This window comes from Hippoglossus stenolepis, chromosome 20 (assembly GCF_022539355.2).
Source record: "Hippoglossus stenolepis isolate QCI-W04-F060 chromosome 20, HSTE1.2, whole genome shotgun sequence".
NCBI classification, from domain to species: Eukaryota; Metazoa; Chordata; class Actinopteri; order Pleuronectiformes; family Pleuronectidae; genus Hippoglossus; species Hippoglossus stenolepis.
In genome coordinates, this window is record NC_061502.1 from 13,603,893 (window position 1) to 13,617,918 (window position 14,026).

The 14,026-nt window shown below is 42.4% G+C and overlaps 2 protein-coding genes across 3 annotated transcripts in view; both read left to right on the plus strand.

The window, feature by feature from the left end:
* The window catches only part of mthfd1l (methylenetetrahydrofolate dehydrogenase (NADP+ dependent) 1 like), a 35,017-nt gene extending 30,510 nt beyond the window's left edge, over positions 1–4,507 (plus strand). For both annotated transcript variants that reach the window (XM_035143898.2, XM_035143899.2), the window contains exon 27: positions 3,106–4,507. In XM_035143898.2, the coding sequence (XP_034999789.2) occupies positions 3,106–3,195 (90 nt within the window). In that variant the 3' untranslated portion in view covers positions 3,196–4,507. The remainder of the gene's footprint in view (positions 1–3,105) is intronic.
* A 4,891-nt stretch (positions 4,508–9,398) lies between these two features.
* Positions 9,399–14,026, plus strand: part of akap12b (A kinase (PRKA) anchor protein 12b) — a 44,825-nt gene continuing 40,197 nt past the window's right edge. The window contains exon 1 of the mRNA XM_035143349.2: positions 9,399–9,794. Within this exon, the coding sequence (XP_034999240.2) occupies positions 9,660–9,794 (135 nt within the window). The 5' untranslated portion in view covers positions 9,399–9,659. The remainder of the gene's footprint in view (positions 9,795–14,026) is intronic.

The window sequence follows — 14,026 nt, forward strand, 5'->3', positions numbered from 1 at the left end:
GTCCATCAAGCTCAGTTCACATTTTAATCTGAGAAATAAAGCTCCCGTCTCAACCTCATCCTAATCTTTACATCTCATTAATATGTTTTTATTCCGTATATGCATCACCTTATATTTGCCCTGACCACAGTTCACTCTAACCATTTTCTGTTGTTCGGCCGAGGACGTTGTGTTTTCGTGTTATTAGCAGGACTGAGCAAAACCTTCCCCACTGGTTTCCATGAAATGTTTGTGGAGGGGTGGGACATGACCCAGGGAAGAACCCATTACATTTTGGTGCAGATCCTGATCATGTGGCCGATCCAGGTTTTTTTTTCATTCATTTCTCAGAGAATAATTCATGGAACTTGATGGAAAACAAAATCTGAAATATTTAGTGGACTGATACTTATGGGTTTGTGCGATTTGGTGCAGATCCAAATAAAAATTCATATCTAATAAACACGGTTTCACAAGGGGACTGCTGGGCCTTGGCAGAGCCGGGTTGCTCCTGAGTTATTACTCCGTGCCCTTGTAGTTTTCACTGGGATGTTCATCGTGCTCTCACAGGTGAGTCTCTTCACTGCAGCTCCACTTTTCCTGTCACTGAACCATTCATCCCCTGATGATAGTCGACATAAGCAGCATCACTTTGACTTTTAAATTAATGTCATTTAAATTTCACACTTACAGTAACGCCTTCACTTCCCTCCCTCCAACGGTTCAATAATCCTAAATGGCTCAAGTGTTGGCTCGTGAATTCAGTTTCACAATCTCCACAATCCTCTTGAGCAATTGTCCTGATTGTTGACGGAGACTTTTCTCCAATAAAGTCCGAGGGGGTTAGAAATCCAGCTCCATCGTCCCCTCCGGGGTTTCCCCTGACAAAGGCACATTGTGTTTGGGTATAATGCGAGGACTTATTTGGCAGAGTGGAGTTTCCAACTTTAGCCACAGAGGGCTACGTGTTTCTGCGATTGCCAACTTGTTCTCAGGCTCAAGAGGAGGAGGACGGGCAGAACAGTGCATCTTCTGTTGCTTTGAAAACTTTGATGGATTGTCTTCACAGTCAGTAACATCTTGTGAGTCTGGATGCTGGTGGAGTAAAGCCTCCAGGTACATGATGGACACCTCAGATCACTGCAGCAACATCTGACACCTGCAGAGGTTGAGACTTGGGATATTAAAATATTGACTCAGGTTGTGTTTAAAAAAGGTTAATTGAAAATTCTTTAGATTTTTTTTTTTTTTTCAAATTTAACTGCTGGACATAACTGTGATTGGCTTTAACACTAGTTGTTGTATCCTGCTCACACTGTCGGCTCAGGAGGTAGAGAGGGTCGTCCACTAACCAGAAGGTCGGTGGTTTGATGCCCACCTCCTCCTGTCTGCATTGAGTGTCCTTTCGACAACATACAGGATCCCAAATTGTCCCTTGTCGACAGTGATAGAACCAGTGCTGCACAAAGAAGTGCTGTGTGAATGTGTAACGGGTGAATGGGACTTGTACATAAAAGGGAGTGGTTGATAAGAAAAGCGCGATATAAATACACTCCTCTCAAATTTGTATTTAACTTTTAAACTGCACTTACATCACTTTGCACTCAATATGTTCCATGAGAAAACAACGTGATGCAGTCATACTGACGTCCTGTAAGTCCGCTCACACTGACTCATGTGGTTAAAGCCTTTTGATGGACGTGGTCAGGGCAGCGTCATGTAACCGTCCCAGCTGACATCACACCAGCCTACAATGAGCAGATAGCAGATAGCATCAGCTCTGTCAGATTGTGTCGCACGTACTCCCTGCTCTGTCCCTTCATGTACTCACACAGTTACGTTTCCGCAGACAGGAAATTGTCCGGTCACTTACTCCTGTCTCGTTTCCACTAATGGGCCCATAAAACTGGCCCCGGGTCAGAAGGAAGGAGGCATGCAAAGAATGCCTAATGAGCTGCACGATTTCGTTTTTTTTCAGCTCGGACTGGACGATCTGACTGGGCAAAGTGTTTTTATGGGTCACACAGTTGCTTTTGATCAAATGCAGCGAGCGGACTACACTTTTTTACCGAGATCTGCGATACGTTTCTTTTGGCACGTGACAAAAACCTTCAGTTGCCGTGTTCCTCAGAGCAAACGCTGTCAACATCCGGCCTGTCAAGCTGTTGTTGACTGGACTTGGTTTAGTGTCCATTCACATGCTTTCTCATTTTCATGTCACAAATTTCATTAGGGAGAATTTCCCCTGTCAGATGTTTGTTTTTGTTCTTTGTGAATCAATCTCTTGAAAAACTCCTCTCTCACGGACAGGAGCGGCCTATCAGCTGGCTATTGTGACAGGGTACAAACACACACACACACTCTCTCTCTCTCTCTCTCTCTCTCTCTCTCTCTCTCTCTCTCTCTCTCTCTCTCTCTCTCTCTCTCTCTCTCTCTCTCTCTCTCTCTTCTCTCTCTCTCTCTCTCTCTCTCTCTCTCTCTCTCTCTCTCTTCTCTCTCCCTCCCTCCCTATATTGAATTTATGTTAGTCAACTGACTTGTGCATGGAGTAACATTTCTATCATTTACCTTTTTAATTCTTTCACCTTTTCGTATATAAAACGCAGCTTCTTATTTCTACATATTTGACAAATCAAAAGTGTGATTCTTAAAAACTCCCTGAGCGTCTGCATTGCCTCTTTTCTTCCGGCCACTGATCTTGATCCGCGGTTACGGTAGCTGCTCTTACCGCTATGTCTGCGCACACCTCCTTCATTTAGCCTCGTCCCTGTGAGGCAGCCTTTTGTTATCGATATTGTGATGTCATTGAGAACAAAGCAGCCACTGTCCGCCGCTGAATTCATCACTTCTAAAGTGGAGGTTGTCAACACGTTGAAGGTCCGTGTCTCTGGAGTTACACGAGTCCAGATTATAGTCATTGAGCCCCGTGCACGTTGATCTTATTCTGTCTCATTTCCCAAAGTTTAGACACCAGATCGTAATGGATTCTCGTCTGCGTGGTGCAGAACAGCTGTGTTGTGGTCAAGCCTTCCACATGAGCTGCTGTTATTATGTAGATTGTGATCTTACCTTCTTATGAAGTCACTACAAAAGTTTTCACCTGCTGCTTTTCTTCTTGTTCCTCAGATGAGCACGATGCCCGGCCTGCCAACCCGACCCTGTTTCTACGACATCGACCTGGACCCGGTCACAGAGGAGATCACCGGGCTCTTCTGAGCATGCTCCACTTAATGATAACCATATCGGTATTAACACATATACATTAATAAAAAAGATTCTACCATTCCGGTCATTTCACAGCGCTGACGTTATAGGTAGTTAATGTTTATATAACCTGTTTCATGAGGCTTTATTTTCTCCCTGGAGTTTCCTACGGTTTACTACATGCGCCCGCTGCCAGGCCTCCAGTCTGTGAGGCTGCACTCGGTTCATCAGCTTGTTTGTGGCTCAGGCTCTCTGCTGTTTTTAAGATCTTCAGCTCCATGTGTGCATCGTAAAATCCATCCACCCAGCGCACGTCTGACAGGTTTTCATTGCGCTTCCTTCACAGGAACATGTTCTAAAGAAAACGCACAAAAAATACAAACGCAGATTACAAACTCGTGCTGTGTTTGCACATTTGTGTGATAAAGCCAAAGATTTTCTCTGTTTGGAAAAGTTACTGAAGTCTTCAAACCATTTTGACATTTCTTTTTATGTTTTATTCTTTTGTGGAAAACAAGCGACTCAAATGTCCCCCAGTGGTGCCACAGATTTTATGTGCATCTTAAGCTTTTGTGTATTTATTAACTAAGTTGCTGATGCACACACAAAAAGCCTTTTTATGGTATTTACGTCTTTTTTCTTACACCTCTATACTCCTAACTCTTAAATCACCACGTTACAAGTTGCACTCGTTATTTTAAGTCAGTTTTAAGATATTTTTAAGTATTCTATTTTATGTGAGGAAATATATCCAGCCTGTAATCACATTTCAGTGTTTACCCCAGGAAATTGTGCAGCAGAGGAGCTATAAAATACCCTCACTCGTTTAATAGATGTCATTTGCTGTGTTAAATAACACATTTCCTGTTTTTCTCTGCTTTATTTCATTACAATGTTCTCATATTTTATGATATTTCTGGGGGGTTTCCTTAATTTCAAGCGAGGTGTCCCACGTCTGCAGTAGACGGCTGTGGGAATTTTACATTTTAGTACAACACATTCATCTCTCTGAGTTGCTCCCACGCAGGTGGTGGCTGGTTTACATGCAAACTAATGAATGTATCGCTGCTGTTACAGTTACAAGCTAGTTTTGTTTGTCTGATACCAAATCCAGAATCTGTGTCCTGACTTGTGCCTTCATGATTTAAAACCTTAGAAATATCATGATGTGACCGTAATTATGTTTAATGTTTTGTTGTGGCCTAACTCGAATATCAGATTTGAAGCCATATTTTGTATTCTTCTCATGGACAGTTGTGTGTTGAACATTTTGGTTCTCATGAACTAAATGTGCCTTTCAAATAAACCTTTCATTCACTCCAAAGCCGTGTGTTTGTGTTTTCTTCTCAACCAGCAGTTGACTTGTGGTTCAGCTGTTGTTTGGTCACATGCGTTTTCTCCCTGTTGTCTCCTGCAAAAACAGAAACCTTTCTCTGTCTCACTCCACATCACAACTTTTCAAGTTCAGCTTTGCGCCCACAGGAGAGGGGGCACATATGCCTAAAAAAAAAAGTCGATGATTGGGGGGGCCCCCCAGGCAGCACCCCAGGGTCCAGCACCTGTCATTATGAGGTGTTTGGGTTTGCAGCATGGAGCCGATGTACGTGTGTGTGCCTGTCATAGCTGGCATTCCACACCTGCTCACTTTGTTATTCCCCGTGTTCACCCGGCAGGATCTGGCACTTAAAACTACAGTCAGGGCGGCAGGAATGTCCTCATTTGTACAGCAGTGCGCCAATGGCAACGTGTGTGTGTGTGTGTGTGTGTGTGTGTGTGTGTGTGTGTGTGTGTGTGTGTGTGTGTGTGTGTGTGTGTGTGTGTGTGTGTGTGTGTGTGTGTGTGTGTGTGTGTGTGTGTGTGTGTGTGTGTGTGTGTGTGTGTGTGTGTGTGTGTGTGTGTGTGTGAGAGAGACAGAGAGACTGAACCCTCTTGTTTTGAGCTGATGACAGATTTGAAGACGTGGTGTTGATGAGGTCGGGGCTTTGTCATTGCTTTGTAACGCGCTGGAAAAATCCCTGTTTCGTCATGTCGGAGTTGTTTATGTTGAGCCTCTGCCTCGCTGCGGGGAACGTTCCGCTTGTTTCAGCTCTCATCTTTTACCTCTCATATTTAATAGAGCGGCTAATTTCAGTACCAAGGACAGGTCCCCTCAGACGTCGGTGTGGGTTTGAACTCCCGACCTCCTGGAAAACTTCTCAGACGATTCCCGGCTGCATTACATGTCTGGGCTCCACCAAAAATCTCAGAGCGTTTCATTTTGCATCTTGTTAATCTGATTACTTACACATTTCTTGCAAGTTTGACACCATGGCTTTACTACAGCTGCTGTCAGACGTGCACTGAAATGTGGAGATCCCCTCCACAATCCCTGGAGGGACTGTGGACTGTTGATGTGCAGTAAACACACATGATCTCTGCAGCAGATTGAAGACGTTACATCCTGCCTCTCCCTGCTGCTCCGCCCCCTCGCCTGCACGCTGGGGAGAGTTTCCCCTGCTGTCTCTCTGCTAACGTTTGCTTTGCTTCCTGTCACGTTTGGTCCCATGAATTATCCCAATTATGCAAAATTGTATATATACGCTGTCCTTTGTTTTTTTTTCTTCTTGTTTTTCTGAGCTAAAGCCTTCATTTGCTGCTTGTGACAAAGTATCTGTCTGCACGGTGCCCTCGGCCAGACATCCAGCCTCAGGGCCACATTCTTCACTTGGCCGTGTCTATGTGGGAGAAAAACTGCATTTCACAACATTTGGTTGTCACATTTAAAGATGTGTGTGTATATGCTGTGTGTGTGTGTATGTGGCTGCAGGAGTCGACACTTTCCAATCTGTCCTAACATTCAAAGTTAATGCTTAGATTTGACAAATACATCTTGTTTTGATGGTTGTTCCTTTTAAATTTAAGTAAGACACTGATTGTATTCGGACAAAAATCCTTGAGTGGATTCGTATTTCCAGTAAAGTGTGAAAGGTCTGTTTAAGAACGCTCGGTGCTCTTACATCATGAGATGAGCGGTAAAAATCTCCCTCCCCCGTCTTACTCTGCCCCCCCATCCCCCCGTCGTCTATCAGATGACATCAGCACTGCCACTCCGAAGGTCATTGATCACTCAGCTGCACATGTGTAATGAGGTTTCCTTGTCTTGGTTCGCTCTGTCTTGTCTCTCTTATTCTATGATTATTTAATTTTTTTACAACAAGAATAAACAATATGATGCTTTACTAGTCTGGGATGATTTTGTGCCACAAAGGTGATGAGACAATTTTATTCATGGGGGTTTGGAGATTCTGTTGTAACATCCTCCTGCTTCTGAAATACCAGGGTCAATACTGTGCATTGCATTAACGTTGTAAGACTTTGTGTGAAATAAATCATTTTCAAAATGTAAAATATTCGCTGTTCCCTTCAAAGTTTTCCTGTCTCGACTGACATAAGACGTCTTATTACGTTATTAATGTCCTGACAGATGCTTGCATTTATCGAATATCATAATATAATTGAAAACAACTGAGTTCAAGATCCGGAGTTACTTCCATAACCACAGTTACAGCTTTTCTCATGTCCTGTAGAAACGTTAGTAGTTCAGGTCGAGGGCTAATGTTTCTGAGACTGTGTCATACAGTGTCTTATCTCGGCTGCTGGGGAAGTTGCCTTGTCCCTTCTAAACAAATAACCATTAACAGATACGCCTCGACTCCTTTGATTCAATTGAACACTGTAGTTCAGCTGCTTCATGAACTCTGATTGTCGTTTTTTCAGTTTTTGTTTTGTGAATTTCATTCCTGTGGAAATAATTGAAAATCTATTGAAGAAGCTCAGTGTTCTGGCTCTATTTGGGCCATCATGCCAGCTGGAAGGTCATCATGTGTTTTAAAGAGACGAGACAGACCATAATACTTTGGGGCTGACGTGTAGGTTTATACAGATACTATACATTGGCTGAAATCATGTTGGGAGTTGAAAAATCTCTTGTTAGCACTGACAACAAACCTGGACAATATTAATGTAAATAAAGGTGTCATCTGCGTAAATGTGGACTTTTTTGGCCTCGACCTTTTGAGGAACGGACGAAAAAATAACCATTTCAGGAGCGAACACGTTGCGTGGACATTCGACCAAAAATCACTTGAGTGAGTGCGTCGCATGTCGGGGGGGGATTTGGGTAATGTGGGACACCCAAACTTCAATCTGTGGATTGAATATTAATAATCATAAAAACAATTGGTAACATTGAGCTTGGCATGCATGAAGTGTTTGCTAATGATTTCCCGAAACCCCCCAAAGATCAACGGACTGACTCTTACACCAACAAGGTAACAAAGAGCCAAAAGAACAAAACGCTCTTTGTTTTACACGTAGACTTGATTGTTTACGCCAGATTCTTCCATTAGCTCATCATGTGTCTGTGGTTACTTTGATTTCTCTAATTTGATCTTCATGTGTCACTGCTGTCAGCACTGTGGATGGAGCAGGAGCTCTGAGGCCGTACAGAACCAGTGCATGATGGGAACTTAAATGCAAAAAATCACTGGTTTCTGTGCGAGTGGAACCCCACTTCAGCTTCAGAGACGTCGTGGACCATCGATTGTGTTTTTCCACAAAAATAATGTTATAAATTGAACGTTTGCATTGTTATTTGTAGACGTTTTGCTTTATATCTATTTTAGTCTTTAGTCCAAACATCCAGGTCAATCCAGACAAGTTTTTGAGGGCAAGTCATGTCCTAAGAATTTTAGAAATTTCAAATGACTACATAGATTGGTGCCATAAACATGAATTAATGCGACGTATATCCTCAGTTTATTTTCCATCTATTGACTTTGCTGAGTCTTTTTCTAAATAAAATACTCATATAAAGATTATATTGGAGTATTTCTCTGTTCAGAGTGTTTGTTTGGGATGCTGTATGCTGTGTTTGGGGTTTTGCTGCAGCGACCCTCCATCGTCTATAGGCCTGTGTGAACTTGGCTTTGAGAACTCGGGCTGTAATTTGCACGTTCTAAAATTCCAAACAAAATACATGTCCCCGACCGGCAATTAACGTTTAAACCTGAACATCATCTCCCCATCGGAGAGAGGCAGAGCTGCTCAGAGCATCGGGGACAACAAGTGTAACTGTACGAAACATCCAACCAGACAAACTATGAAGCTGCGTTTTTTGGGAAACTCTTGATAGATTTGAGCGCTTTTCACATTTATTTCGTTTTTACACAAACCACAAAGAAACATGGCTGTTTGTGTGACGTGAAAAAGTTTCACCACAAAGTTTATTTGCATGTAAGAGCAGATGTTAACCTTGTTAGCCAGAAATAAGGGCGGATAAAAAGAGAGACGAAGATGTTGTCGTGATGAAAAATGTTTTATATGTATCTGGTTTACGCAGTTTTACTACAATCGATATCCTTAAGATAATATTCAAAATGAGATATGGTAAAAGTATAATGTGCTAAAGTATCCGAGGTAATATTCCTAATTGATAACTTTAGTCACGCCAACAAAGTTATTGTTAAACAGCATTGACATATATTACTTATGAAGAGTTGAAAAGTCAGAAACCTCACAACTTTCTTCACATTTTCAAATGTTACACATGTTAAATAAATAAATACACAAATTTCTCATGTGAAAGAACCTAAACTGTCTTAACTGTCTCAAAAACTGTGTTCAAACAGGTTCCCTATTTCACAGCTTATGTTTTATTTGGCTCTTTGGTGTTAAAATAAAATACGATAAAATGAAGCACAGTAAAAGTATGAAGCCACCTCTTTATGAGTCCCTCGTGTGTATTAGTAGTGTTTCTATAAAAATCTTTTTTTCTCACATCATGTGACAAACCAACACGTTTAGATTTCAAAGTTCCTCGTGTAAGTTTTGATGTCAGCAGGATTTACTCTCATGTGTCAGAGATACGTGTTTTTCTAACATCTCTAATTTAATTGGCTTATCTCTGTGAGCAGATCTAACCTACTTCCTGCTGGGGGCGGATACACAATAATCACATTAAAAAGATCTATGTGTGTGGGTCTGTGTGTGTGTGTGTGTGTGTGTGTCTGTATGTATGTGTCTGTATGTATGTGTGTGTATGTGTGTGTGGCATCCTCCTCTTCTGTCTTTCAGATGGTGCATGTCTTTCCTCCATTAGTCTGTGATGCTGCAAGGCGGAGCCCCATGTGACCCTGAGGGGAGGTGTTGGAGGAGGTGGTGATGGAGGAGGAGGAGGAGGAGGAGGGGGGTGTCCTGTAAGAGTTTGCTGGTCCTCCTCACTCTTCATCACTCCACATCCAGGTCACCCCGGGGCGGAGCTGCCTGCACTGCACAGCCAGCCGGACGCGTCTCGGATACCCTCATCTTCTTCTTCTTCCTCCTCCTCCGATAACACGCACTTCTCTCTCCGTCCTGGTCGCCACCGGACGTTCATTTTTTCATCCAGAGCGAAAGTATAACCGCAGACAGGGCCCCCTTCATCCCCGGTGTTCGCCATGGGAGCAGAGAGCTCAGTGCAGCGGGACGGGAAGAGCCAGGAGGAGGATGCGTCGGCTGCAGCCTCCGGGGGGGAGCTGAGCGCGGAGCTGGAGGTGCTCCGGGAGGAGGGAGGCGGCGCGCTGGACACCAAGGTACCGACTCCTCTCACTCCATCCCCCGCCACCGGCACACACACACACACACACCTCCTGGCACAGGACCGCAATGTCACCTCACACACATACACACACACCACTGCGTAACTTTATGCGTCTGTACCTGGTCTGTACACGAGCCAGTTTACCTGTGTGTTTGCAAACATACCTGCCTCCTCCTCTTCTTCTTCCTCCTCCTCCTCCTCCTCTTCTTCCTCCTCCTCCTCCCCCTCCTCTATCCTGACCTTCTGTGCGCATCGTGCTGCAGCGCACACGCTCCATGTGCGCGCCGCGGTTTTCTGCTGAGTAATGTTTGGACTTGTTCTGCAGTGATAAAACAAAACCCAGCAGCAGCTCAGCTCGGTTCAGATCTACAGACTCACACATGGACTCTGCAACACTCTGGATGAACAACACACACACATTCATGTTGTTGTTTGTATGAACCTGACATGTTTGGAGCTCTTGATTGAATTAACACCACAAGGACCAGACTCACGTGATTTGTGATTACACTCATTTAATCTACCTTTTTACCTTTTTACTCTAAATATCTACAAGAAATAATATATGAATACATAAGCTATTAAATATTAAAAATAGTCAAATTGTATTGCAGAATGTTTCTTTACAGCAAAACCTAAATCTAAAATAGAAACCTTTCTATTTATTCTACTTATCAACAAATAGAAAAAAATGCCTTTTTTATCTTCCTCCTACAGGGGAACATTAAAAAATATAATATTAATGTAAAAAGATGAAAGAAACAATATTATTATTTATTATTATTATTGCAGTTATTATTAATAATAATATAATAATAATTGTTATTATTATTATAATCGTGTGAGGGGGGAAAGTGGAATAATGCATACAAATGATCAAATATAATTTAAAAATAAGATTTTCTATAAATTAATCATTTAGGGGTTTTTTTCTTCACAATTACATTTTGTGTCTCATCCTCTGCAGATGTGCTGGAGTCACAGGACCCAGAGAAAACACATCAGAGCTTTACAGTAGACTTAAGTTATCAGTTAATTTGCTGATTCTATTTTTTTTGTTAATCGTTCCTTCAAGAAAATGTTAGCAACACTACAAAACTAGAAGAAATTCAATTAATACAATAATAATGATATGATACGAAAGAGACATTAGTTAATTAATTGATTATGAAAATAATTGCAGATTAAATTTCTGTCACTCAACGAGGCAGTAAATCATATAATCGAATGAAACAATCTTACTAATGGCCTCAGAGTTTGATAAACTATTAATGAATAATAAAATGGCTCAAATTCAATAATAGAGCTTGGTAGCCGTGTCACTGTTGACACACTGAGCTACTGAGCACAGGCGCGTTTGAACGAATCAAACATTTGTCTCTTCCTCAGCCTTCAGTATGTTGGGCTCCAGATGTCATCATGCGAGGCATCCTGTCCACTCAGCGCTTTTACCTCGGTGTAAATTGCTCAGCTCCGTGTGAATGAATATTTGGAAGGTGCCCGCTAATGACTGTGCGTGTTCCGTCACCTGCTCTGTTCACGCCTCGTATAACCTATTGGATTTATTGACTTTTTGGCAGGCGGGAGGTCAGCGGGTCAGATTTTGGGGCCCTGGCTCTCCTCACGAAAAGGTCACCGCGGAAATTTTAATGACACCGAGGGAGGCAGAAAGCACGAGGGGCTTAACGCCAGGATTTTAACTCATAGCTGCGTTTATTCCCTCGTGTGTGAGGAGCTGTCGTCACAGGGATCATCAGCCAAACTCGTGTTGTTTGTTGGTCGCTGCTCTCGTATTCCCAATCAATAAAAACAAAGCATCGGAGAAATATTCAATCATTCATTCACAGAAATTCAATCATACACATAAATCAATTCTCCAAGCGGCCAAGCGGCCCGGTGACGTGTTCCTGTCACATCGAGTAACATCCGAGACAAATTTGAACCTGATCGAATTTGAACTGGAAGAGCTTCACAACTTGAGATTATTTGTCTCAGTGAATTTCATCAATCTGCCATAAACGTTTTGATTCAGATAGATTTATGAAGATACAGGGACTGAAGATGGGAAAATGACAGATATGCTGTTATGACTCTTTTCTTGAAATAAGATGGAGTGTGTTTGATAACATTTTGTGCTGTACAAGATTTTTGTGCACGTTGACACTTCATATAAGTATATGGTGCAAAATCTGGCCACGATTCCGTTAAATAATCTTAAAAATAGTGAAGGCTTCAAGCAATGCTTCGTTTCATTATTCATCAATCTACCAATTATTTAGTGACACGAGAAAAGAGTGATAAATGGTCGTCACTACTTCCTGGAGCCCAAGGTGTTGTCACGTTGCTTGTTTTTCTAACCGATAAGAGTATATAGAACAGATATAATAACATAAGACAAGGAAATGCAGCAAATCCTCAGATATATTTGTGCAAAAATGACCTTTTGAAGCTTTATCAATGATCAGAGTAGCTGCGGATTAATTCTATTAACGATTTATCCAATACTTATTTCAGGAAAATCCTTTCTGGATACTCTGAGTTTACAGATATCTCTTTGATCTTTGACTGGCAAGAACTGTGTCTTATGAACCCGGGAGGAGGACCGTGCACGGCCATGGCAGTGGAACGTGTTTTATTGTTGAAATCTCAGAGGAAGGAGGGAGTAACAGGAAAACTGCAGATTAAAAGGTTGTGGACGATCTGAGATAAAAACAATGGATTATTCTCGGAATAAATCAGGAACGTGGAAACCGACGTTATTTGAAATGGCAGGAAAAAGGGTCACATGAGCTTGTATCTGTACGTGATCAGGTGTGTGTGTGTGTGTGTGTGTGTGTGTGTGTGTGTGTGTGTGTGTGTGTGTGTGTGTGTGTGCGCGTTTGGACGATGAAGTGGAAATGGATGGAGCCGTGCTGCTTGATACACAGTTGATAAATATCCTGCTCACGCCACAGAGGAATCTTTCTCTCTCCACCGTCACCGACCAGCCTGCTTCATACAATATATGTTTTCTCAATTTATCTGAATATTCGAGAATGTTTTCTGGACATTTTTCCTTTAGCCAGATGTTGCTGTTTTATTCCATCACCGCCACTGAGCTGCTGTGTATGACCTTTCAGGGACATTTCAAACAGAGGCATTACATGTGCCATAAGGTGTCTTCGTTTGGCCTCAATCTGATTAGGATTCTTAAATCAGTTACACTAATCACAGATTTCCCTCCAGAATATGACAGTGAAATTAGTGGTTTGTATGTAAATGCACTTTATACACGTTGCCACAACCTCCTTGAAGCTGCCTGCTGCTGATCCCATTTCAAAACTAGTCTGGACGGAGTGAAATGGAGGTCGGTTGGAAACGATGATGGAGACACTAGCGGTGAGAGCAAAGTGTGGTAACACTTACTGGTGGCGACTGGTGATGTCTGCGTTGTGATTTATTCGATGGAAAGGCCAGACTGTGGATGGCTTTGGAGGCGTTCTCCGTTTATTCTGACTAAACGAGCCGAACGCAACATTTTGTGCGTATGTGGAGCGCCAACACAAATAATTCAGCAATTCAAAAGCCAATAACTTTGAATGACAGAAATGTCTCGTACATCTCCCATTGAATACAACCATAGAAAGGGGGTAGGTGAAGACACACCCTTTTAAGGAGGGGGTGCCCCAAAAGTGGACGTAGGGTTACAGGATTCTAACAATAAAATGTGATTTGAATGCATATTGGACACATAATACTGCTGTATCATTGGCATTGTTACATCAGTAACAGTTCCACCTCGTCGTCGGGCCAATGAAAGAAATCCCTGCTCTTACTTTCTACCATTTGCTCTCTTGCAGTTCGTAGTATTTTCTGCAACTATGCAATCAACTGCAAATAGACAGTTTGCAGCCAGTGGATACGTGATGTGTATTTTCAGGTGGGTTAGTATTATTTCTGGTACAGTTGTAAAACGCTCATCTGGACGGTTTTAGTTTTAAAAGCTCTTACGTAGTGTGGATGTAGCCTGAAACTTGCCTGGTTCATATAGTAGATTTAATTTCAATTCCCTCCTGTGTGGTCTTCAGTGCCTTGTAACTGCAGCCAGCAGTGATGTCACAGTGCACCGACCCACCCTGCACTACACTCTGACATCAGTGCAGCAAGGTGAGAAGTGAACTCACTGGGGATCAGCAACAACACGACTTTCTGCACGTGCTAAGTTGCTCTTTGAGCCGCGGAGAC